Source organism: Drosophila albomicans, chromosome 3, assembly GCF_009650485.2.
Source record: "Drosophila albomicans strain 15112-1751.03 chromosome 3, ASM965048v2, whole genome shotgun sequence".
Taxonomy (NCBI): Eukaryota; Metazoa; Arthropoda; class Insecta; order Diptera; family Drosophilidae; genus Drosophila; species Drosophila albomicans.
The window spans coordinates 42895569-42920468 of NC_047629.2; the positions used below are offsets into that span (position 1 = coordinate 42895569).

Genomic DNA, 24900 nt, shown 5'->3' on the forward strand with positions numbered 1-24900 from the left:
TTAAATTTTAATTTACAATCATATTTTTTATAAACAATTTAAGACTTCGGAAAAAATAAGATAAATTTATGCAGTTGAATTCTTTTTTTTTGCAAATGTGCAATAAATTTGCTGCTATATCTCTCAGCTATTGAGTGCTAACAGTTTGTCAGCTGTTGCATGCAAATCCAAACAGCGCCGACATCGCAACGACCAGCTGATTTATGCACACAACAGACAGCTTTTGACAGCATAGGTCTTAGGGTTGCCAGCGCAAAAAATAAATTGGAAAGTGCAAAAAAAAAACAACAGCGCACAGGCTACGACGACGGGAGAAAACAAAGTGTTGTTTGCTTGTTAGTTTGTGAGCATGTAAAAATTTATATATAATTAAGATAAAGGCCAATTTGCCTTGCTCTTAGTCTAAATTTAAAGTGAGTTTGTGTGTGAGTTGAAGAACAAAAAAAAGCGAACAAACAGCAGCTGAGGAGCAATAACAACAATAGAAAGAAGTGAAGGCGTCTTTGAGTAGAGTGTTGTGTGTGTTATTGGTGCGTGGTGCGTGGGGGTGAAAAGCAGACAACGACAACTGTGCCATTGGCATAGAAAATTTTGCATATACACATATACAGCTGTACACACACACACACACACATACTGAGCACAAAAAAGGGAACGCGCACTCGAAACGTAACTAACAACTATTAATAATATAATTGCAGACAGACAAAAAATTGATACAGGGCCAGGGACGTTGACGTCGTCGTCGTAAATTGGAAAGTGGCAAAAAGCAAAAGAAAAAAAACAGCTTCAAATATTAAAGCGAGCACACACACGAATACCACACACACACACATGGAGGCGTTTGTTTGATGAACGATTTGGAGCAGCGAACGCAGAAGACGAAGAAGACAAAAGCAGCAGCAGTAGCAGCAACAACAACACAAGCAGACAAACAAATTATGACGACGCGTGAAAATGTTGCCAGCCGTCTGTCCAAATTGATGCTTAACAATAGCAATAGTAACACTAACAATGGCAGCTCAACAGCACAAGCTGCAACAACAACATCAACGACGACGACGGCGTCGACAACAGCAGCTTCGATGGTGTCCATGGTGCAATCACCGCAATCGCCTGGTGAACAATCCGAGTTGAATCAATTGAAACGCGATGCGGATCCGCAATTCTCGCGCTTTGCCGACTACTTTGTGATATGCGGTTTGGATCTGGACACGGGCCTGGAGCCCGATCGCTTTGCAGGTAAGTTTTCCTTTGCATTTTCTTTAAATGAATCTCTTACTAATTGTGAATTTCCTTGGTCAGGCGATAATCTGCATTGTTCGCCGCTGGATCGTGCGTACAAGAGCAAACCATTGGCCCATTATCCGGAGCATGTGACCTGGAATCCATTTGATGCACACGGCATTTGCATGGTAAAGATTCCCCTACCCTCTCTCTCTCTCTGCACTCTGCATGTTGGGTGAGGCATCAATTAAGTTCAATTGCGTGGCATGACGCGATCGGTTTTTCTCCCTTGCCACGTCAAAAACACAAAAAAAAAAAACGAGGGGGTCCAGCTTCAAGTGCCCTCTCCACATACACAGTAAATATGAAATTCATGCTTGAGCGAGCGGCATTTAATTGATGCCACATTGGCAGACGACCACGACGACGACGATAAGCAAGCGCGGCAAACACACTCGCATTTGGTTATCATAGTATATAAATCTAGACATGTGTTGTTGGCTCTTGATTGCTTTATAAGATCGATGTTGATCGATGAATCGCTGGCATTGTTCTTGCCCTAAGTATCTTCATTTGTTTGCCCCATTAATATGCTCATTAATTACCCCCCAACTCGTCTTTGTTTTTCCGCTCTAGTTGTCGCTGCCCCAAGGATTGCGCTTTCGCACACAGAAGCACAACATTGAGCCGAAGTTTCATTCATTTGCGACGACACGCGAGGACGGCAAACGTTGCTATGGCTTCAGTTTGGTCTTCTACGAGGAGATACGCAATCGCAACATTTGCGGGGCCATCCACACGCTGCAGTCCATGTTCATCACGGAGCTATCGAATGGCCAGCAGACGCATTCGCTGAGCCGCGTCAAGGATGGCCCCGTGAGTCGTTCGTTGCCCAGGCACTTCAAGGTTGCCGGCCAGGCGCCGCAGTCGGCTCAGAGTTATTACGACATCAGCAAGGACAAACTGTTTGTGGCCAAGAGCATTTCATTGATTTGCCAAGCGCCCTACGCATTCGCCGCCCAGCTGTTTCTCAAGAACTTGTATCGGTGAGTGAGCGAATGGAGTGGAAATGTATTTTTGGCATAGTTTAGTAATTCATGTATTTAGATTGAGAAGAGTTATTTTCTCACTTGTGACAGTGTTTTCGTTTATTAGTCGAAGATGGCTTGGAATTTCATTTAAATTGTTAAAGTTGGAGCATAAGCTCCCTTTGCTTATGGTTATTTTAATTTATATTTTTTTGTAAAACTATCAAAGTCAATTGTAAATTCGTCTTTTGCTGTACGACTTAACTTGACTTCTTAAATCCGTCATGAATCTCAGTTTTTGTTATGTTAACTTTTGCTTAGCCTCTTGCTAGACATCTACTCTTCACATCATCACCTTATCAATCCAATTTTAACACATTCTGATAATACTAACTATCTAATCTGACAGTGATTTTATTTATTATCAATTTTGACGGCATTACCTCCGAAAAAGTTATGATTTAACACAAGGTTTTATGATTTTTATACCTTGTGAGGAAGCTTGTTATGAATTGGAGATGAATAAAGACTATTTGGACATCATTAATTTTTTTTCCTGTATGAAAAGTCTATGTACGAATGATTATTTTTAGTGATTTTGAATCACTATCCTCAACTATTATGATTAAATAAGTATTATATATAGTATAGTGTTATATTGGTTTTATTTTGAAATGTAGCTCGTCATTGGATAATTGACTAAGAAGCAATCAACAAAAGTTATGATTTAATACAAATATTTATGATTTTCCTGTACCTTATGTGTGGGAGGGTTTTATAAATTATAAGGTTATTATAATTTGGTGACCATGATTCGGACATCAACTGTCAAATCTATGTAGGAATAGATTGTTTTTTCAGATTAAAAATGCTCTACTCACAAATTATGATTGAAAGAAAATTAAGTTCGTATAAGTATTATATGATTAAGCATTAATCCCAGTTCATATTTTTAAATTTTAATGAGGTTTATTGTATTCTAGTTTTCTCTATTAGTGTGAATAATTTATTAAAATTCTTTATTTTAAATCACATAAATTTATATATACTTTCTTTTTTACTATTTCTAGATTTCGCATAATAATTAAATTTATACTCTTTCTTTTACTGTTTCTTACAGTTGTCTTCCACGACAGCCTGGCGCTGGCATCAGTCTCGAGTCGTATGTCTACAACATATTGTATGAGGTGATGTTGCCACAGCCCGGCAAATCCATACGCGTCTATTTGCCACCCATGGAACCGCATCTGGCCGCGATTGCATTGATCCTGCAGCGTCCATCGCTGTCCACTGAACTGCCGCTGCTGGACTTTCCGCTGCGTCTGCTGTTCAGCTATTTGGGAGTGGAATGCGTCATCCAGCTGCTCACCTGTGTGCTCCTCGAGAGTCAGGTGCTGCTGCGCTCAACGGGTGAGTTTAGGAAACTTTGGATATTCTCTTTAAGTACACCAAACTAATGACATTCCTTTCATTTGGCAGACTACCAGCGATTGATGATTGTGGGCGAGTGCATTACTTCGTTGCTGTTTCCTTTTATTTGGCCACATGTGTATGCTCCCATTCTGCCCGCTGCACTGCATCATTTTCTGGACGCACCCGTTCCCTTTGTGATGGGTTTGCACGCAGAGTGCGAGGCGGCGCATAAGATTGGCAGCGAGGCGGCGTTATGCTTTGTAGACATTGACAAGAAGCACATACAGCTACCCGAGGAGTTGCCCATCTTCCCCCACAAGATGGACTTTATGGCAGAGATTATCTCGGTGCTGGACAAGTTTGAAATTGAACGGGATCGCGCCCAGGAACCGAACCTGAAGAATGGCTATGGAATGCGTGGCGGCGCCGATGCCATGATCTCCAGTTGCACGCTGCCCAACGGGCTGCAGGCGGCAAGGCGCAGCAAAGAGCGCTTCCAGCAGCTGCAGGAGACGGTGTATACGCTGGGTGGGCCAGGTGGTTCACCTGGACAGCTGCCAGGAGTGGACTATCAGCCACTGGTGGCGCATCCCTCGAAGATTGATCATGTGCCGCGCATTGCGGACTTTTTGCGACGCAAGGGCGGCATGAGAGCGGCACAAGCATCGGGATCCCCGGTGGGAAGTCCAACGATGTCGTTGTCCTCGTCGCCCGTGGGCATTTACCATGATGTGGATGCAGTGGACGCCACGTTGCCGCCATCGCGCATGGGCTCGTTGTCGCGTCGCTCGGAGAAACAAAAGCTTTCCGCCGTGGATCAATACTATCAGGATTTGCGCATCAATAACTCGCTGAGGGAGATCTTCTTGAATCGCTTTGCGCACATGTTTCATGCCTACGAATACTTTGTCATCTATCCCAATCAGGCCAAGGACGAATGGTTGTCGAATCGCGAAACGTTGCAGAACTTTGATAAGTCATCATTTCTGTCCGATCAGCCGGAGCATCATCGTGCGTTTCTGGCGCGCTTTCTAGAATCTCAAATGTTTGCCACGCTCATTGACAACAAAATTCTGGCCATGTGGGAGCCACAGCCCGACGAGCAGCTGCAGCTCTTCGATCAGCGCATCAAGCTGTTGAGGTTGTATATTATACAGATATTGATTGAACTTCAAACTTATTAAATTCACTTCCTTTTCAGACGTCGGCATGGCGAGAACATGATCTGCGCCACCAGCTATGAGCCGTGTGTGCTCAGCCAGGATGCGCAGCAGGGCTTCGAGAAGCGTCTCAATTGCATCGACATTGAGGTGACGCCGCCCAGCGAGATTCTCTCGAATCGCGCCGCCTACTTTCGCAGCTTCCCGTTGCTCGAGAAGGGCGTGCTGAATCAGGAGTGCGCCTCGAGGTAGTCTTTTCGTTTCACTTACCACAACACAACACAAAATTTACCCTGCAGCTCTCAGTCCACATCCATCCATCTACGAAACCACGCACTAATATTATTGTTATCCCCCCGAAACAAATCATGTTGCATAATTCCTCAACATCGTCTTGATATTAACCCAATATTAGCATAGTTTAGTTTTGTTTTGTTTTAGCCAGTAAACGCTATTTGATTTAATTCTCTCTATTTATTAATGCAAAAAGTTAACAACAATTCACCTACTAGTGTAATTAAAGTTTAATTGATTTAGTTAATTTATCCGCGTCTTTTGTACATTAATTTATTATTTGCAATTAACTCGTTAACCAATAAATTGCAGCTCTTAGCAATAAACAAAAAACAAATCGAAAACGTATTCAATATTCTTTCGTTTCTTTTTTTTTTTAATTTTAATATATATTTTTACATTTGTCTTTATATATATATGAATTTCTTTTCTCGCACCGCATGCACATCTGCCCAAAATATTGTTTTCCCCCTTTAATCCTGTTCCCAATTTGCATTTGGTTTCAACTTCTCAGTTGCCCCCACTAATCCCAAATCTCTCTCTCTCTCTCTGCATTTCTCTTTTGCTCCTCCCATCGAAATTGCACTAATCTCTTTCAAATCTCATGCCGCTAACCTTCATTCAATAAAATCGAACAAAATCGCTTACCAAAAACCCTAGAGGCAACAGCTTGCGGCGCGTCAAGAATGGCAACAAATGGCGTGCCCGGGAAATCTCATTGGATCAGAAGCCCACGAATAGCAGCACCGGAGGTGGAGGTGGAGGCAGCAATTCCAACTCAAATGTGGCCATCAATCGACTTTCTGCGAATCTCACCACGGCGGATGTGAGTCCAGCACTCATCGCCCAGGCCAACTGGACATTTGTGGAAAGGCTACTGAAGGTAAGCTCCCAAACATTTCAATAAAAAAGAAATAACAGTAAAACGAAAATTTTGTAGATAATCAGAATAATTTATTTTTATTTAAAATTTTTATTTATTTACTTTTAAATCTATATTTAAATGACAAATGGTTAGTTAAAGTTAGTTAAATTTTTTTTTTTAACTTCAGAAAATAGTAAAATTTTATAAATTAAATAATTCAAGCTCTTACAAAAATACACATAATTAAATATCGGTTATTCTCTTACGGAATACACTGGAAAAAATCATAAATTGAAACAAATTAAAAAAGGTTATTCTTATAGCTCGTTCATTTTTGCTATTATGATAATAGTTAACTGGTTTCTCTATTTTTTATTAAAATATTTCAATATGAATGAAAATTAATGGTTAATGATTTAATATATGAATTTATCTAGTGCATAATTGAAATGTAAAAATAATACTTGACAAATATATATAATATTTATTTTTTAATTTTTGTGATGATTAAAAATAACACCCTTTTTATCAATATTTTTTTTTACGAAATTCAGCTAAAATTTATTTTTTATTTTATTACCTCACCCACTAAATTTTCATTCATTCTTCTTTCAGGACATCAAGTCGAAGACGAAGCGCATGCTGCTGGAGAAGATGGGCAACGAAGCTGTAGCCCTGGGCCTCAAAGGCGACGGCATCGAGGAGAACACGCTGATTGCCAGCATGTGTGATCTGCTCGAGAAGATTTGGTCACATGGACTGCAGAATAAGCAAGGCAAATCCGCACTCTGGGCGCATCTTCAGGCCTACATTGAGTTGCAGGAAGCACGCGGTGGTGCCGCCAACAGTAGCAACAGCGTGGAGCCATCGACTCCAGTTTCGAGTAGTCCCAGCAGCAAGATGAACATAGCCAGTGCATCCCCAGCACTCGCTTGGAATGCTATGCGAAAGCGCATGGATTGTGAGTAGAAGAACATGCTTAAAAGAACTCTATAATCCTTACTCTTACTCTTCTTAGATCTGTCCACATTCCAAACCGATTTTGAGAGTCCGCCGAGTCCGAATCGCAGCCGATCGCGAGATCGCAACAAGTTTGTGGGCCTGGAACAGCTTTGTCCGCTGCCCGAATCGCTGGAGTTTGATGTCAAGTGAGTTAAGCGAGCTTTAAATCATTTCTTATATTAATTTTAATACCAATCCTCACTAGAAACGTGCTGGCCATGGCCGACATCAAGACGCACATTGGCTACACTCGCGCCTGGGTGCGTTTGTCTCTGGAGAAGAAGCTGCTCTCGCGTCACTTTCGCACTCTGCTCTCGGATGAGAGTCTGCTGCGTTCTCTCTACAAACGTTCCGCTTTTCTGCGCTGCGAGGAGGAGAAGGAGCAGTTCCTCTATCATCTGCTGACGCTGAATACCGTGGACTATTTTAGCTTTACCAACATCTATCCCACAACGAGTAGGTGTCGCTAGCGTCCTCTTAGCCTCTTTCTCTGGTGCTAACTCTTTAACCCTTTGTTGCCCTTCCACCCCAAACTTAGAGCTGCCCTATCGCGTTGTCATCTTCCCCTCGCGCAAATACGGCTCCTATCACACCTCGAGCAATGTGTGGATCATGGTCTCCGGCACCATGAACGAGACGCAGCGTGTGCCCGTGCCCAAGGGTTCGCTGGAGTTCATCTTCCATGTAAGTTGCAATTTATTATGTAGTAAGAAATAGTAGAAATGCTTTTTTAAGCTTACCTAGGTCAGGGACTCAAGATATGACTTATACATCTCATAGAAATCAAACAAAAATGAGAAAGATTTTGCGAAAATATAATGTAATATTTGTAATATATATATATATTTTTTAAATCTGAAGTTTGTAATTTAAATTAGCTACTAAAATTGCAAAATAATGATTCCATTTGAATTCCTTTTTAAACGTTTGATCACGTTTTTATGAACAGAGTAAGGATATTCCATATTTTAAAGCTTAAAATAATATAATAGTGTTTCTTAATTGTGATTATTATATTATGATAATCTATGTTATATAATAATAGTATACAATTACTCATTATTATATAGTATGGATTATTATTATATAATAACTATAACTAAGAAACACTTTTATATTAGACTAAACTTAAAAATATGGAATATTGTTACTATGTTCATAGAAATATGATATAATCCATATTATATAATAATAGTCCATAGTGTACAATTAATTATTATTATATAATATGGATTATCATATAATAATAAAAACTAAGAAACACTATTGTATAATATAATATGGATTATTATTATATAATAAAACCCTAAAAATATGGAATATAGTTCCTCGAATCATAAAAATATGATCTAATTTTTACTAGGTTCATAAAAATATGACCCAACTCTTAAAATTTATCAATCTATTATTTAATATTTTACTAAATTTATTACTTCTGTCACTTTTAGTACAAAAATCTGGGTCTGCTGACAACGATGCGCATAGGACACGACAATTCGGGGCAGAGCCACAAGTGGCTGGTGGAGCAGGTGGTGATGCGCAATGAGGTCACCGGACACACCTATAAGTAAGTCATTGGCCACTTAACCAGTCATCGCCACTTAGCATTTAATTACGCAACTTTTCGAGTCGGTTAAGTGGCCAGAACTTTGAGCTCTTTATAATTATGTGACTACACTAATTAATGACCCCCAAAAAAAAAGATACAAAAAACTTTGTCTGTTTCCGCGAAATACATAATACGTAATTATCGTTTCTCGCAGATTCCCTTGTGGCCGCTGGCTGGGCAAGGGCGTGGATGATGATTCAACGGAGCGTTTGCTGGTCGGGCAACGTGTCTCGACAAGCGTCAAGAACGCGGAGCTGGTGCCGCCCACACGAACGCCACCGCGAACACGAAGTCCCAGTGTGCAGCGACAGGAATCGATTGCGCCATCGGAGATTCAGCATCAGCTGGGCAACTGCGTCAATGTGATTGTCAAGTGGCACTACAAACCGAGTAGAGATCGAGATGTGGGCACTCTGACGAATCTGCTGTGTGGCGACGATGGACTGGTAAAATGCCTGGAGCAGGTCTTTCTCTGTGGCTTCCGTTCGTCGCGCTTCTTTGGTCGCAATCTCTACATCTGGGATTACTTTAGTGAGCAAACGATGTTCTTTTATAAGTTCCCTTTCTTAATTGAAATGTTTCTTTGCCTTGCAGCGAAAATCAAAGAGCTGTTTGAACAGAATCTGCAACAGGAACTAGATGACTCGGCATCCAGCATGGATTCCTCCTTCAGCAATGGCAGCTGCAACAGCTTGCAGCGTCGTGAGGTGGCCAGCATTTGGCGTCTCTATGTCCAGCTAATGGATGAGATCAACGGCACAGCGAGCACGCTGGGCAAAGATGGCAAATTTCAGCTGCTCATTTGCCTCAGTTTGCGGTAATTATTTGTGATTTATTGCACTTCACGTAATGATTTAATACTTGTACTCTATATAGAGAACATCTGTTGACTCGCCTAATTAAACCCATGGCACTGACAAAGGTCACTCAGGAGATGTACGAGGAGGAAAGCTTTTTGCGTCGACGCAATCTTTTGACATTTCTCATCCAGATACTGGAGCCGCTCGATGATTGCCACATTGTGTTGGAGAACTCCATAACCCAGGGCATACGCATTCCATCACAGTGCTGAGGAGCGTCAGTAATCGGTTCCCAAGCACTCGACTCACTCTCACACCCACAGACATTTTGCAACCAGTGACCTAGAGAAGAATACTCATACATATATCTGCCCTAAAGTACATTTGGAAACGCACGACTCGAATATTCTCGTTGTTAGTTTTATGTAAGCTGAAGACTTGCCCTCCTTCGAAACCTAATCCTAAATCTAAACATACCTTAACCTAATCCAATCACTTGCCATCCACACGCTTGCCAAGTGTTCCAAGTCAAAAAGTGAAGCCAAAGTTGAACAAAAAATTGTGTGCAATTAAGAAACGTCGTTTATTCTAATGAATTCTAAAATGTTGTTCAATATGAAATCTGCGTAGCTATTAGCATTTAAGATATTCCAAAACTCAAAATATTTATATATCATCTCTCTAACACTATCTCGGTCAATTTTCCTAAGTTAGTGAGTTTTTTATTTCAAACAGGTAGCTTTTCATTTAGTTGATATTTACCAAAGAATTTTGTTTTATACATTATCGAATATTGTCAATTTTATGATATTATTATTGAATTTAAGACAAAGATAGAGATTAATCTTAAATGGTGTTTTATGTTAATATAAAGCTTTATTTTTTATATTTCATTTAGCCAAAAAAAAACATTTACCAAGTTATTGAGTGTCAATAAATATATACAAAAGACAGCAACACATTTTTAAGAAATATTTCATCTCTTTACCAGATTGTAACAGTTTGTTGTGCCAATGTTCTATAAAAGTTCAAAAATGCAAATTTCTGAAATTAAAAAAACTTGATTACTGTTTTTAAATTTTATAATATTTGAAATTTGTGCCATCACTAATTCAGTGTAACCAGCTTAGTAGAAGGAAAGTGGTATATTTTGTATTGGTTCGAAACGCAATTAGTATATTTGGCCACTCGTGTTGTGGTCACGCTGGTGAGCGCGAATTCCATTCGTTTCGCTGTGACGGGACAGACGCGGACGCAACAATAGTTTAAAACAATTGCTGCAATTAAAAGAGCAGCACCAAAAACAATATAACCAAGTGAAGCAGCGACAAACGCTAGCATACGCCACTCAGGCACAGTGCAAACTAAAAGCAAATTTCAATTTTGTGGTGCGTCATTTCGCGTGAAAAACTCATAATATAAAAACGGAGCCACGAGCACTCATCGATTTTTAGCCGAAAAAAAATTGGAAGCTAAATTTAAAGGAAAAGTTGAAAGTAAGTTGCCCTCAATTTTCAATTAATAGGTAGAGTGGGATAGTGAGTGGTCGGTGCATTGTTGTTGTTATTGTTGTTGTGATTGGGCTCATACCAAAAATATATATTTACAAACAGCGCCACGGGGCTGTCGTAGTTCCCCCTCGTGCCTAACAATATTGTCTGGCCGAGGCGATGACGTTGGCGCTCCCGTTGCCCGTGACGTGAGCAAAATAATCCCTCTCTCTGCTGCTTCTCTCTTTCTGTCTTTTGCGCAGCGTCCGATTGATTAGCGTTTTGATGTGCGTCTCAATTAGACTGTGAGATCAGCCGATTTAGCTGCCAAGGCACCCCGACAATGTTTTACATAATCCCACCGCCTTGACCAAATATTAAATGCATATTATTTGTTCGCACTGCCAGCTGCGCTATCGATTTATTCTACAGCCGGCTTGTCGACGCCAGCCAGTTCACGAACCCCGTCTCCCTCTTTCTTTTGTGTCGCAGGCCGCCACGTCATTCATGTTAAAATGCTTCGGGGGCATCGTATGACTTTCATATGTTTGTTGTTCTTGTTGTTGCTGCATTTTTTGTGGCACAAACCTGCAACACGCGATGTTGGCTTTGGTTCTTATATGTTTACTCTCTCTCCCTCTCTCTGACTTCGCTCTCTTTATAATAATGTGGCACCTTCACAAACGAACTTTGCGCTGTGATCGTACGATTTTAAAGTTGGCATTCATCATTATAGTTGCTTGTTTGGCATTGTGTGAAATAAGCAACCACCACAATAAAACACATTTAATAATAAACCTAAACTATGTGCATTACTCATACGCAGCGCTGTCGACGTCGCTGCCCACTGCCTACGTCGTCAGCTGCGCTCATGCTCCACTTTCCCAAGCGGCTGAACGACCGTTTTTACCGTTTGCCCAATTTCAACGCAAGTCTCGAAACCAAATCTATGAATGTGCACTGGAAAGAGAGCGCGAGAGCATATGTGTGACTGTGAATGAGCATCTATGTGTGTGCGTGTGTGGGGGAGAGAGAGAGTTTGATCGTGGCGTACGCATGTGAACTCTACGCACAGACAGTCAGCTGTTTGCCTTACTCAATGAAACTTTTTATCGACAGTCATGTGTAAGCGGACTGTCTCAATTATGTTTGTGTGTGTGAGGAGCATACGAATTTGGAGCGAACAAAATGAAAGATTGGACACGCTTATCGAGGGCTTCGATTTTTGCTAGGCAGGTGGTGTTTTGCATTTATGCAATGGGGGCACGTGAGGGCTTTTATGACGGAAATAAAATAGTGTTTACACTTCTACAAGTCGCGTAATCTACAAGAAATAGTAAAATAGTGCTAATTAAAATATGTACAGGGTTGAGTTAATTAAAATTGCTTGTAGTTCGTTTGTTCAACTAAATTGAAATTTCAGCTCGACGCACAGAATATATGTATGTATGTACATATTATATTTAATTTTGGGAAATTTTTAATAATCATTGCCTAGGAGCAATCAGAGGGGTTATCAATGCATGCACAGCGTACTTTGCATAGTATAGAGTCCGAACGAAGCTATATATAGACGACAGTAGCAACATCTTATCAATGGAATAGCACTTCGCCTCCTTCTCCTGTTCCCTTCCCTTCTAACTAAGCCCAGCTAACGTGAATTTGACGTGACCAAACGACAACGACTGTACTTTTGGCAGCGAATGGCAGTCAAAAGTGAAAAGCTGAAAAGACTGAAAAGAAAACGTAACACCATTTTGATTTTGGTGCTTAGCCTTTCCACTCGATTCTTAGAAATTGGACCTTTTGCACGCTGTATATAGTATATAGTATATTTTTATATTTTTTTTTGGCAGAGAGAAACGCGAGCCACGTCCATTAACCCCAACTCAAGCTTAGAAACGACGATGACGATAGTAGTGAACTTTGCTATTTCGCTAAAAATGAACGAGAAGGTTCAGGTTCCCTTGATAGATCCGCTTGCGTCGATGTCTGTTATCGCTCCCAGCATATGGCGGGTTATCAGTAGGTTCTCGTGGTTTGATTCAATATATTTCGTGCTAAGCGCAGTAATTATTTATTTTATCTATGTACTCAAAATACACATATTATTATTAGCTGCGAGAATTCATTAACTTATGTCCATAGTGCAGCGGAAACATGCTTCAAAAGATAAAAATAAAGACCCAAAACAAGCCAATTGATAAGACGGCAACAGGTAACAGTAACGATGCCCTATCTTATCTCGCACTCTCTTTTTCTACTTGTGAGAGCTGCAACAGCTGTCAATATGCAAATGTCCGTTCTCTTTCGCTCTCACGTTACCAGCGACCACGTACTCATGTGCCCACATGTCTTCTTTCCCATATTGTTTACATTTTGACTCGCCTGCAGTGTGCACACACTGGCAGGGTATATGTAGGTGTGTGCAGGCGTATTGAGATGATCGTACGACTGTGACGTCATTGCCGACGTCGAACAAAAGTTTCCCCTCGAATATACTTATTTTTTTTTTGCAAACGCGGCATGTTTTGGCAACCTTTTTTTGATTAGCATATGTTTTGTTGCTGGCTCAATTTCACAGAAATTTCTTCTCAGGCAAAAAGTCAAATATAACGATTACATCAGCTCTACAAAAATCCAATTCTGTGTAAAGCCAGACTTGAACTTGAAGACGCATGAGAACTTTTGCAAAATGTCTCTCGATCCGGTTTCCTAAATGTGTGTTTTGTATATGAGTCAGACGAAAGCATTATTGTCGCCGGTGGAGACAACCTTGAATTGAACACCCGCACCAAACAGTTTCTGTGTCTCTGGGTACGTTTTTTCTTTCGTCTTAATATTTCTTATCATGGTGATAAGAATTGCCTACGAGCTGCCTGGTTATTATAGTACAAACAAACAAAAAAACTTATGCTTTTGACGTAACAACAGCCGTCAATGCCAAACAAGCAGAGTTCTACGCAATCTAAATAAATGTTATTAGGCATTTGCTAAATTTAAAAAAAATATTTCGAGCACGCATCCAACAGCTGATGACGGGAGAGAGAGAGGGAGATGTAAACTATTTTACTCATGTGCTCTCTCCAATTTTTTTTGTTCGCGTGCGCTTTGATTCATGAATACATGCATACATTTCCATAAATACATACATACATATTGCGTGTGTCGCCAATAATCGTCATCGATAACACTTTATAACGGTGCTTACTCAAGTGTGTTTCAGGTTTTACTTTGTTAGAACTGCACTTGTTTTTCTCGCTCGCTCTCTCCCTTTGTTATTCACGCCCACCTTCAGATTGAGAAAAAGTATGTGTGTGTGTGTGTTGCTTATATCTTATTAATTGCCTTTGCTTCACATTGGGTACGTGCCAAAATGTCTACTACATGTTGTTGTTGCTGTTTGTGCTTTTGTTTTTGTATTGTGATTTATCTGTGGTTGCAGTTTCTCTTTTCTTTTCTACTTTTTTTGTTTTTTTTTTTGGTTTGTAAAGAATGTTTCGCGTATCAAAGCGCGTGGCATATTGAGACGAATGGCAATTAAAGCAAATTGTTTTGTCCATGGCATCCGGCAGCGAATCAATTGAAATGTCACGTGTGCCGAGTGGGTTGAAGAAGAATCATCTAAAATGCGCTCAATTAACATGCATATGTTTATTTTGTATCACTTTAATTGCAGTTGCAGCAGCCGCATTGCAATTGACACAAGACACCGAGTGTTGTAAAGTTCGAGAAAAGCAAAAAATCAGCAAAACTGCCGCGACCATTGTACAAGATTCGCTGCGATGGCAACTTCATCGATAATCGCCAATAACACCAGCAACACAATTAACGCGGGCTCCGCTGCCGCTGCCGTCAACGCTGCCACCGCCGCTGCCGTTGTAGTCACATCGACACTGAGCACAAGGAAACGCACCTACGAGACAGCGATTGCCATGCCCGCCATGGACTCCAAGCACCAGACGCTGACAACAACATCAACGACCTCATCAACCTCACGCACCTCAGCGAAAGCATCGAAGGCAGCATCGAGCAGCAGCCTGGACGACGTGGTACTGGACATTGCCGAGGAGCCACAGGCAGCAACCACATTGCGCGACTGCACGCGCACAATCTCACAGAGCGATGCCGATGATGGCAACGAGGCGGCCACCTCACCCGACGACATCCTGCCATCCTCTGCCTCCGCTTCGACAGCAGCAGTTGCGATGGGTGATTATCATCTCAATGGCTTGGGCGCCAGTGCCAAGCGTCAATATGTCCCACGTCCCCAAACACCTGCCGAATTGGCGGCGGCGTCGTTAAACAGCCGTCAGACGTTCTACAGCAGCAGCGGCACAAGCGATTTAGCGGTAAGTTCAAAAGAAAGTTTACTGTCAAATTTATATACTAAATAGTATATATAGTATAGCAAGAAAGTTTACTATCAAATTTATATACTACATCCATTATACTAAATAGTATATAAAGTATATAAGAAAGTTCACTATCAAATTTATATACTAAATAGTATATGTAGTATAAAGTAAGTTTACTATCAAATTTATATACTAAATAGTATATATAGTATAAAGAAAGTTTTTGTTTTTATCAAATTTATATACTACATAGTATATATAGTATAAATCTCGAAACGTCTTTGCCACAAGGTCAGCAAGAAATCAATTGCATCATCGGTTGTGGTGTGAATTTCGGTTTTGGTGGAGGGGAAAGGTGGAAAGTTTTACATGTTAGTCTCTGGAATATATTCGGAACACAAACTGCGTAGTTGCAAAATGGCAATATATAGAAAAATTCATTTGCTGAGAGATGATAAATTTAATTTAAAGGCATTAGTGCAGCAATTGCGAACGGATGAAATCATTTCCAGCGTCCGAAAACAAGTATATGAACTCATTAAAGTTAGTCGATGATACATAATTCATATAACATCATACGATATAGTGAGTTCTTTATTTATCAGGGGAAGTATTCATTTGGCAAACACATATACAATGACTACGTCAAAATTGAACTGATAATAATGGCAAAATTAGTAATCGCATATAGAACAGAAGCAATTGTTGTTACTCAAAAGAAATGAGTGTGCAAGCATTACAAGGAAGTTCATTAAAAGTTTAGTACAATTAAAAGCACTGTAACCTAAAGCAGTTTTAATGGCAGTACGATTTACGATTAAAGCGGTAGAATAGGGAGAATGCAACAGCTGTGTTATATAAATCATTAAGGTTGTAGCTGTAACTTTAATTAATTTTGAACAGCTTGGGACAGAAAATCGAAGCTGCGACTAGCAGATTAATCATTACAGATTAAAGATGATTAATTGTTCTTAGAAACTTGCATATATATCGACTAAAAGCCTTATAATCCTAGCTGTCACTTTAGACTTTTGTTCTCGATATTAAAATAAGATGGAATACTATTTTACATGTTTTTTAAGGATAAACAAATCAGGTAAAAGAAGTCGTAGTAGCTATATTTAACGGCATAATCACTTTTTCTTATAGCCCACAACATTGGGTCATTCCCAAATTAAAAAGTTAATGGCACGGAAAATGTAAACAATAAATGAGCTACAAATAAAACAAAAAACAATTTTCGTCGAACGAAGAATAAAAGGAATTTCTTGAAAAGGCAAACCGTAAAAGTTGGCAAAAACCAAAACATTACTCATGATTTATATTAGGTTTCTTTAATATTAGCAGTTAACTGAGGAATATTATATGAAAACTTAAAGTTTTCAATGAGACTAATAATTTAGGGTTTTGAAACAATTAAAAAGGAATAAATCATGTTAAATATATACACGATTTATTCTTTTTTAATCAATTTAGAATTTATTCTCAGCGCTGCAAAAATCAGTGAATATGCCAATTTGAATTGGCATAATTTCCGTAGAATTTATCTCTTATTATTTTCGGAAGAATATACATACATATGTACGCATTCTCCTAGGTGTTGGTCATTCGACCGTAAAATGATTTCCCCGTATTCAGTTTAACAAACACAAAATTTATAAGCAAAATATTATACATATTTAAATTCGCTGTCACATGCCTGTTTCATTTGAATTTATGGTTTTTGAACTTGTTTAACTGTAACTGTTTAAAATTAGCTATTAACTTGTGAAAAAAACTGCACATGTTTTAAAATTGAATTTAATTATATATATTTTAATGACAGGGTATTTGCTAGTCGGTGTTATTCGAATGTTTTTCCTATTGTCCATTAATGTTAATTCGATACTTTTTTTTTGGCAATCTAATTGTAATGTTTGCGATGTTTGACGCTTTGATTGGCGTCAGTCGCGTTTATTGGATGAGACGTTAACTGGGCGAGTGGAGGTTCAGTGATTGTTCAGTTAGTTGGATCGCATCGTATGATATCGCGCCTCGTGCCAAGTCGTGCGACTATTTTCTTCCTATTTATAATCTTGCTCAATTTGTGGCAATTGAAATTTGTTGTAGGAGAAAAAGCAAAAGCAGCAACGTCAACAGCAGCAGCAGCAAGCAAGCAAACACAACAGTCTGAGAGTTCTCTGCCAGCTTTATTGTTGTCAATTGTATTGATTTGGACACAGTTGCCGCCAATTAATTGAAGGCAGACTGCGCAATTGAATCGAGCGCCCAATCCTCGAGACAGAGACAGCGACAGCTAAAGCAAGAGGCTAAAACTCAGTGTGCTGAGCGTCTGAGCTGTCAAACTGTCGACAGTCTAATGGCTGGAGCTCAGTTATATAGTTGAGAGCAACTCGAGCAGATCGTAGACTTTTTCCCTCTGTGATACACCTAGAAATATATACATAGATATCTATATTTTTGTTATGTCGACAATGGACGAAACACCTCAGACAACTCCACAAATCAAAATGTTGCCATTGCACATGGATTTCAAGCAATTTGTAATAATTAATGATAATTATTGGATGTTTAATGTAAATGCTAATTAAAATTGTCCTCATTATTTTCATTGCAGACTATTTGCAAACCGGCGCCGTTCTCCTGCGATGAGGAGGCCATTCTGGAGCGCGAACGTTGCGATTATACACACCGCATCACCTATCAGATGGCACGCTCCGGGCAGACGGGTCGCCGGGTGCGCGTCTATGCCGATGGCATCTATGATCTGTTCCATCAGGGCCATGCCAGGCAGCTGATGCAGGCCAAGAACATTTTCCCCAATGTCTATTTGATTGTCGGCGTCTGCAATGATGAGCTGACGCATCGCATGAAGGGACGCACCGTCATGAATGGCTTCGAGCGTTACGAGGGTGTTCGTCACTGTCGCTACGTCGACGAGGTTCGTTTCTATACTCAATCTTACTTTTTCGACCCTTACTAATACTTATTTTCCCTTTGCAGATTGTGCAGAATGCTCCGTGGACGCTGTCGGATGAGTTTATCGCCGATAACAAGATTGACTTTGTGGCACACGATGACATTCCCTATGGACACGACGGTCTGGATGATATCTATGGTCCGCTGAAGGCACGCGGCATGTTTGTGGCCACCGAGCGTACCGAGGGCGTTTCCACATCGGACATTGTGGCGCGCATTGTCAAAGATTATGATCTGTATGTGCGTCGCAATCTCGCACGTGGCTACTCCGCCAAGGAGCTTAACGTGTCGTTCCTATCCGAGAAGAAGTTTCGTCTGCAGAACAAAATGGATGAACTCAAATCGCGTGGCAAGCGCGAGTTGACTAAGGTGAAGGGCGACATTATCACCAAATGGGAGGAGAAATCTCGTGAATTCATTGACACATTTCTGTTGCTCTTCGGTCGCGAACGTCTCAATCACTTGTGGAACGAGTCAAAGGGCAAATTAATCCAGGCACTGAGTCCACCCGGCAGTCCGTCTGGTTCGGTTAATGGCGATGATTTGGACGCGGATGCCAACGATTCGTCCGACGAGTACTTGGAGCTGCCCACGGAATACAGCGGTGGCAGCAGTAGCTCACTGAATGGGAAGAAACAACATTCGACGTCGTCGCTGGCGCGGCGCAGCTATCAGCAGACACGTTCAGGGGCAGCCTCTTCCTCCTCACCAGATAACTACGATAATGATGATGATCATGCTGCCGCCTTCGATACAGAGTTCGTTGAACGGCGCAGTAATTGAATTAGTTGGGAAAACAACAGCAACAAAAACTAAACCCTTTTTAGATTTGGCTAGTCTAAAAGTTTCACGTCTTTCTCTATCTCTGTCTGTCTCTTTAAGCTAATTGTATATTTATTAAATTGTTTGTTCGGTGCGAAAAAAAAGAAAACAAAAACTTAAAACGAAATGCAATATGGCACACACAAAGTTTGTTGTCGCCATCTCCGGCAACACGAAAAAGAAGTAATTGCAATTTTCTATAGCTGTAGCTCTAAATGGTATTTGTAATCTGTTAGCTTTAGTTTGCACTAGCACTCGCTCCTAATACCAATTACCGATCCCAGCCCGCCTCGAGAGAGTAGCCAATTTATTAGCCAAATGGAGCAGCATTCATCATTCACATCCAACATGAAAGAAAGAAAAAAGAAAAGAAAATCCAACGCAGAAGACTCATTTTTTGTATTAAGCCTTAAAGATTGTGCGTGAAAGTAAAAGGAGCAAAATATATAGATATATTTATATTAAATTATTTCGCGTAACACCTTTAACTATAAGTTCAACAACACAACACCAACAACTAAAATACATTATTAAATAAACAACAATACACACATTCGTATCGTCAAAAAATCCAAACAAAAACAAGAAATGAAAAAAATATAAATGCAAAATACAGTTGCAAAAATGCTTTGTTGAATATTTTTTGAAAAATAAAATTTGAAAGCAAATACGACTTATGATATTTTCTATTTTAAAGGCTGTTCGAGAAGTATTATTAAAGCTAATGCGTACGTGTAGAAATACATGCACCAAGAGCTGTCGATTTGACTATTTGATTGATTCCCAGGAATTCAAATGAGCTTTGGAATACTACGCTTGATAAGGCTTGGCCTGCCAGCAGCAATTACTCATATTGAATCGTCTAGATTATTATCAAATAATAAGCAGCGCATGAGTATTGCAACATATAAATAAATTATACAATTGTTTTGTGTGGGTGCAGAAATGCAATCAACCAGAAAACACGGAAATTCCATTCCATTTCTTGTTTATTTAATTATTCCCATAACAGATATTTCATTGTGCATTTTGCTATGCTCTCTGCCTTTATTGGAGTATATATTGTTTGTTATATAATAATGCAATTACATATGAGTGTGGATTAATTAAATAAAAAAAAACTTGATTTATCTGGTTAATGTTATTCGCAATAACGTTGTAATAGCAATGTTCGATCTAAACAAAAATTTCCCTTTTCAATATGCATATTTGTGTGTGTGTAAAATAAAAGTATTTTGTTTTTAAGGAGCTCGGTTCATGCCGACTGCAAATAATGGTACCATCTTCTTGCCCTTCTTTTGCTTCTTATTGGCAGCGGTAGCATCTGCAGCAGCCGCTGAATTCGGTTTGCCACCGCCACGCTGTTTCTGTTGACCCAAAGCGCCGATAAGTAATTCACCCAATGCCCAAGGACCGACCGCACGCAATTCATTGTCCTCATCCAGTGTGGGTCGACTAGCAACTGCAGCAGCGGTAGCTCTTGGTGGTGGCGGAGCGGCGCGTCCCCAAGCACCCGCCCGGAACTCCGGTGGACTATGACGCGAGCCCGTCGAGGTGCCTGGTGAGGTGTTCCCAATGCTGGGCCACAGCTCTTGCTTGGGACTAGCAGCTACGCTAGAGTATCTCATGCCGCTTGGCTCGGCAATCGAGATAGGCATTGAGCCGCGTGGTGCTGGCAAATCCTCCTCAAAGCCACACTAAAATAAGAATCAATATTAACTGAAGATCTATATATATTGTAGACTTATGACTCACAGTCGGAAACTCATGCGTAGAGCTTAGATTCAAATTGGCTGCACTGGCAATAAGTTTGCCCATCTGACGATCGTTGATCTCGTTGATGTGCTGCTCGCGCTTACGCTCTTCACGCTCACGACGCTGACGTTCCTTCTTGCGATGCAACAGATCATCTATATGAAGTATTTAAAATTTAGTTGGGATACTTATTCAAAGACACTTTGAACTTACCCTTGAACAGCTTAAGAATGCTGTTGGATATAGTAGGAGGCTGCAGATCCACTTCGACCACAGCAAACTGACATGTGAGTGGTAAATGACCCAAGCAAGTGAATTTACGGCGATGCTCTTCATCCATTGAGTGATGCTCCTTCTGTAATATCTGCCCAGCAATCAGCACTGGAGCCAGATCCAAGGTGCCATAGCAAGCTTGCAGCATTTTAACATTCAATGGATGCAAATAGATGTTTTGACCGTCGTTCGATTGATAAAAATAATAATATTTGTTGGTGTTAATGGTGTTGATGTTGCAGGAGCTGCTGCTGTTGGACGACACAGATGCATTGTCGGGTTTCTCATCAATATCCGGTGTCTTGGGCTGTAGCTCTTCCTCCGCCACCTGCGGCAATGTTGGCTGCTGCGGCTGTTGCTCCTCCGGCTCCAAACCAAGTTTTTCGCTGCGTTCGTTAAGCGTGACCAACGCCTGCTGTATGAATACATCCTCCGGACAGGATACATCGGATTCGGCCAAAAGTTCGCGACGCTCTCGCTCAATAATAGCAGCCACATCCGTGCGCTTAGCTACCAAAAACTTGGAGAAACGTTTAGCCTCATCCAGCGAACTCAATAGCGGAAAGCGTTCATGCTCAAGAGCAGTTGCTGCTGTTGCACAGCTCTCAATGTACATGGAGCCTTTGCGACGACGCATCAGCTGAAAGCTGATGGTATTGCTCACATTCATCGCCTGCTGCTGTTCGATAGTGCAGCTCTTCAGATCTGCTGCATGGATAGCATCATAGCAGATGGGACACTTGCGCCAGGTCTTGTCACTCAACGAGAGATAATGCAGCAAACAGGGCCAACAGTAAGCATGGCCACAACGTGTTAACTTGGCCGCCACTGGTGGATAGAGGCAAATGGGACACTGGGGCTCCTCGGTCGTATGGATGTTGATCTGCTCAATCAGCTGCCAATCGATAAGCGCATCGGGCGAGCCATTCACCTGTGCCTTGGCACTGCTGCGTATGACAAACTGAAAGTTGGCCTGCAGAAACTGCTCCTTGTTGTAGCGCGGCTGACGCCGAGACACAGCGCCACCATGGCCAGTGCCATGCCAATCCCCTGGCGACTCGCGTGGCACACAGTGAAAGTTCAACAGATGGTTCAGATTCTGTTTCTTGCTGCCGTGAGCATACACAGAGTTTAGTTCGTAGTCAAGATCACCGCTACGCATGTAGCCGGCGCCAGAGGCTGCTAGTCCGGCGCCGCCATTAGCGTAATCCGCATCTGTGCCTGCATAGCCATCGCCATAGCCTGATCCGTTGCCATTACCATTGCCACCGTAGCCGCCGTTGCGGGCACGTGGACGTTTGTCCACATTAACGCGTAGTTTTGCCGACTGCTGTTGTTGTTGCTGCTGCTGTGGTTGCTTAACGTTGCGTTGTTGTTGCTCGTTCCGTGGTGTTGGAAGTTGCTCCCGACGTCGTGAATTGCGTGTCTTGTTATTGTTGACATGCAAATCTACAGAAGAGAATACAATATCGATATATCGATGACAAATAGTAAAAACATTTGTACCCACCACTTGATGATTTGCGTTGAGCTTCAGCAGATGATTTGTTTGTGCGCTGCTGTTGTTGCTTCTTGTTGTTGTTGTCCATTGTAGTTATTTTTGGCTGCGCTAAGACCGCAGAGGTTGATGGGAAGATGAGTAGAGGAGGAAGAGGATGTTGTTTGTTGTTGCTTTTGCTGCGAATTGACGGCAGCAAATTGCGTCTCGCGTTGGTGTTTGTCTCCACACGGAGTCCGTTGCACGATTATATTTTGTTGAGGATTCATCTTTACTGAGCCATGATTATTAACAAATATACCCAGAAATAATACTTGCGTAATATTTCCAAAAGGTTCTGCTAGTTAGTTTCGCTTCGAAAAAATCGAAAATTAAATCGTCGGAAAGTACTCGGAATCGGTACTTGCAGCTGTCTTATAAGACTTTTTTGTTGTTGCCTTTTAGTTCACGTTCACTTCTATTTGATTGGTTGTCTGCTTTGAATAATGTACTTGTTGTATTAGTATTGGTGTCTATGAATGTCCAAAGGTGTGACGACTGCGTTTTTCACAATGCGTAAATTGCCGAATAGGGGGCTCGATTTCGATTTCAGCTTGTCCAATGCACGCGCACAGGGTTCAATTGTTCACAAATTGACGGGGGAGATATTCTCTATATATTGAAAGCAACTAATTTTGATATAAAAACCAAAAAAGCCTTGATTGGAAAAATCAGCATCCGTGCTGACCTATGAAAAACAGTGTGACCACCTGCGCTAAAAGTCCAAAAGTGGCCTAACGCGGCGCTCATTTTTATTGCGAGTACTGCCAACCGATTTTATAGTATAGTAATTTGGTAACTATTTAATACTATAATCATTAACCATATATTATTATTTGGTTCGTGCTATAACCTAATAGATAATTAGTTCACGTACTTATGTACATCGTGAAGACCTATCATAAATTATAAATCGAAGAACTATTCATATTAAAACCGTCGATAGTATCGGATCTATTCTACACAAAAACAGGGATGCCGAATTCTAAAAACTATTGTGAATGGAAATGTTATGATCACAGTGACAAAGGTGGCAAACATTAAGAAACTATTAATATAAGGAATTTTTTGTTTTATTGTTTTGCTTCGAATATGACGTTAGTTACAAATTACTGTTAATTTAAGTTAAATTTATCCTCAAAATTGTGAAACTGGTTTTTGCAGATTACTGTTATAAATTTTCGCTGTTAATAACAGTGCTGCTGTTAATAACATTTTACGGCACTGCAAAATGGCATCGTCTTCTTCTTAACAAATTGTTTTGTTTGGGGTTTGAGGCCAGACAGTCAGAGACCCATTAATTTTAAACAAAGGACCACGTTTCAGGACATTCATCCCGAGGTCAACAAGCAGCAGCAGCAGCAGACGACGGTCAAGTGAAAGTTTCCCAGCTTAGTCGCATTTCAAGAGCAGTCGCGACCAGTCATGAATAAGCGCAACAACGTGAGTGTATCCCAAAAAGCACAAAGACGAATATAATTGATACACAATTAAATGCAAACTGAAAAAATGCACAATTTCTTTTTTGCAGATTCGGCTGCCGCCGGAGGTGAATCGGCTTCTATACGTGCGCAATTTACCATATAAAATCACATCAGACGAGATGTACGATATATTCGGCAAGTTCGGTGCCATACGTCAAATTCGCGTGTAAGTTGTCAATTTAATTGATTATGAATTAATTGCAATTACTTACTGTGTATACATACGCACATTTGCATTTTTATTTGTGCAGTGGCAACACACCCGAGACACGCGGCACCGCCTTTGTTGTCTACGAAGACATCTTCGATGCAAAGAACGCCTGCGATCATTTATCCGGTTTCAATGTGTGCAATCGTTACCTTGTCGTCCTCTATTATCAGTCCAACAAGGCGTTCAAGCGCGTGGATGTGGACAAGAAACAGGATGAGCTCAACAACATTAAATCCAAGTACAATCTAAAGACTCCGGAGGCACCCTAAGGCACCACAAAAAATGTTCGCTTACGCTACAAACTTTCCTCAACAAATTTTACTTTTGTAACTTTTTGCTATCTACTTGTAGAGTTTTTTCCAAAAGATTTTTGTATCATCAATTAAACATCATCACATCATCCACACTCATCTCAACCACCAAAAAACATCATCATGCATCTTTGCTGAAGTTTTGAATATTTCACAATCATTGCCAAACCGAAGTATTCGAAATGCAGCAGGAAAAAACCAACATAAAAACACATTCATAAAAATAACAAGCAAGTAAAAGTAAAAAAAAATGGTAAAATAAAATTAGAAATGAATTTTTGT

The 24900-nt window shown here is 40.6% G+C and overlaps 4 protein-coding genes across 10 annotated transcripts; 3 read left to right on the forward strand and 1 right to left on the reverse strand.

Moving 5' to 3' along the window:
- Positions 1-265: 265 nt before the first annotated feature.
- Positions 266-10253, forward strand: LOC117566968 (DENN domain-containing protein 5B). 5 transcript variants are annotated; one of them, XM_034246626.2, is made up of 16 exons: positions 266-335; positions 702-1242; positions 1306-1415; positions 1864-2273; positions 3376-3665; positions 3735-4809; positions 4870-5076; positions 5783-6005; positions 6603-6948; positions 7006-7135; positions 7195-7445; positions 7528-7673; positions 8438-8556; positions 8753-9129; positions 9193-9415; positions 9475-10253. In XM_034246626.2, the coding sequence occupies exons 2-16, from the start codon at positions 852-854 to the stop codon at positions 9668-9670; spliced, it is 4494 nt and encodes a 1497-aa protein (XP_034102517.1). In that variant the 5' UTR covers positions 266-335; positions 702-851; the 3' UTR covers positions 9671-10253. The 5 variants fall into 5 exon arrangements, with proteins under 5 accessions (XP_034102517.1, XP_034102516.1, XP_034102515.1 ...); XM_034246625.2 differs by having other exon boundaries at positions 281-537; XM_034246624.2 differs by having other exon boundaries at positions 281-530.
- A 367-nt stretch (positions 10254-10620) lies between these two features.
- LOC117568186 (choline-phosphate cytidylyltransferase A) lies at positions 10621-19720 on the forward strand. 2 transcript variants are annotated; one of them, XM_034248639.2, is made up of 4 exons: positions 10621-10894; positions 14568-15240; positions 17864-18187; positions 18250-19720. In XM_034248639.2, the coding sequence occupies exons 2-4, from the start codon at positions 14674-14676 to the stop codon at positions 19006-19008; spliced, it is 1650 nt and encodes a 549-aa protein (XP_034104530.1). In that variant the 5' UTR covers positions 10621-10894; positions 14568-14673; the 3' UTR covers positions 19009-19720. The 2 variants fall into 2 exon arrangements, with proteins under 2 accessions (XP_034104530.1, XP_034104531.1); XM_034248640.2 differs by lacking the exons at positions 10621-10894; positions 14568-15240 and adding an exon at positions 17619-17789.
- Positions 19721-20062: 342 nt separating this feature from the next.
- On the reverse strand, positions 20063-23321 carry LOC117569357 (RING finger protein 10). The gene is made up of 4 exons (XM_034250490.2): positions 22586-23321; positions 21016-22524; positions 20803-20957; positions 20063-20744 (listed from the first exon to the last, which is right to left on the reverse strand). Exons 1-4 carry the CDS (start codon positions 22662-22664, stop codon positions 20289-20291), a joined length of 2199 nt encoding a protein of 732 aa, XP_034106381.1. The 5' UTR covers positions 22665-23321; the 3' UTR covers positions 20063-20288.
- A 410-nt stretch (positions 23322-23731) lies between these two features.
- On the forward strand, positions 23732-24891 carry LOC117569359 (splicing factor 3B subunit 6). 2 transcript variants are annotated; one of them, XM_034250491.2, is made up of 4 exons: positions 23732-24055; positions 24144-24262; positions 24348-24591; positions 24659-24891. In XM_034250491.2, the coding sequence occupies exons 1-3, from the start codon at positions 24038-24040 to the stop codon at positions 24574-24576; spliced, it is 366 nt and encodes a 121-aa protein (XP_034106382.1). In that variant the 5' UTR covers positions 23732-24037; the 3' UTR covers positions 24577-24591; positions 24659-24891. The 2 variants fall into 2 exon arrangements, with proteins under 2 accessions (XP_034106382.1, XP_051860581.1); XM_052004621.1 differs by having other exon boundaries at positions 23736-24055; positions 24348-24891.
- The last annotated feature ends 9 nt before the right edge of the window (positions 24892-24900 follow it).

What these genes read in the sequence shown, in the direction of transcription:
- LOC117566968 (XM_034246626.2), top strand. Translation starts at nt 852, where the DNA reads ATGAACGATTTGGAGCAGCGAACGCAGAAGACGAAGAAGACAAAAGCA. An exon ending in AATCAGGAGTGCGCCTCGAG is followed by an intron (nt 5,077 to 5,782) that starts GTAGTCTTTTCG and finishes CAAAAACCCTAG; the next exon opens with AGGCAACAGCTTGCGGCGCG. An exon ending in TTGTGGAAAGGCTACTGAAG is followed by an intron (nt 6,006 to 6,602) that starts GTAAGCTCCCAA and finishes TTCTTCTTTCAG; the next exon opens with GACATCAAGTCGAAGACGAA.
- LOC117568186 (XM_034248639.2), top strand. Translation starts at nt 14,674, where the DNA reads ATGGCAACTTCATCGATAATCGCCAATAACACCAGCAACACAATTAAC. An exon ending in GCGGCACAAGCGATTTAGCG is followed by an intron (nt 15,241 to 17,863) that starts GTAAGTTCAAAA and finishes TTTTCATTGCAG; the next exon opens with ACTATTTGCAAACCGGCGCC. An exon ending in ACTGTCGCTACGTCGACGAG is followed by an intron (nt 18,188 to 18,249) that starts GTTCGTTTCTAT and finishes TTCCCTTTGCAG; the next exon opens with ATTGTGCAGAATGCTCCGTG.
- LOC117569357 (XM_034250490.2), bottom strand. Translation starts at nt 22,664, where the DNA reads ATGGACAACAACAACAAGAAGCAACAACAGCAGCGCACAAACAAATCA. An exon ending in TCAACGCAAATCATCAAGTG is followed by an intron (nt 22,525 to 22,585) that starts GTGGGTACAAAT and finishes TCTCTTCTGTAG; the next exon opens with ATTTGCATGTCAACAATAAC. An exon ending in CATTCTTAAGCTGTTCAAGG is followed by an intron (nt 20,958 to 21,015) that starts GTAAGTTCAAAG and finishes TACTTCATATAG; the next exon opens with ATGATCTGTTGCATCGCAAG.
- LOC117569359 (XM_034250491.2), top strand. An exon ending in GCCATACGTCAAATTCGCGT is followed by an intron (nt 24,263 to 24,347) that starts GTAAGTTGTCAA and finishes TTATTTGTGCAG; the next exon opens with TGGCAACACACCCGAGACAC.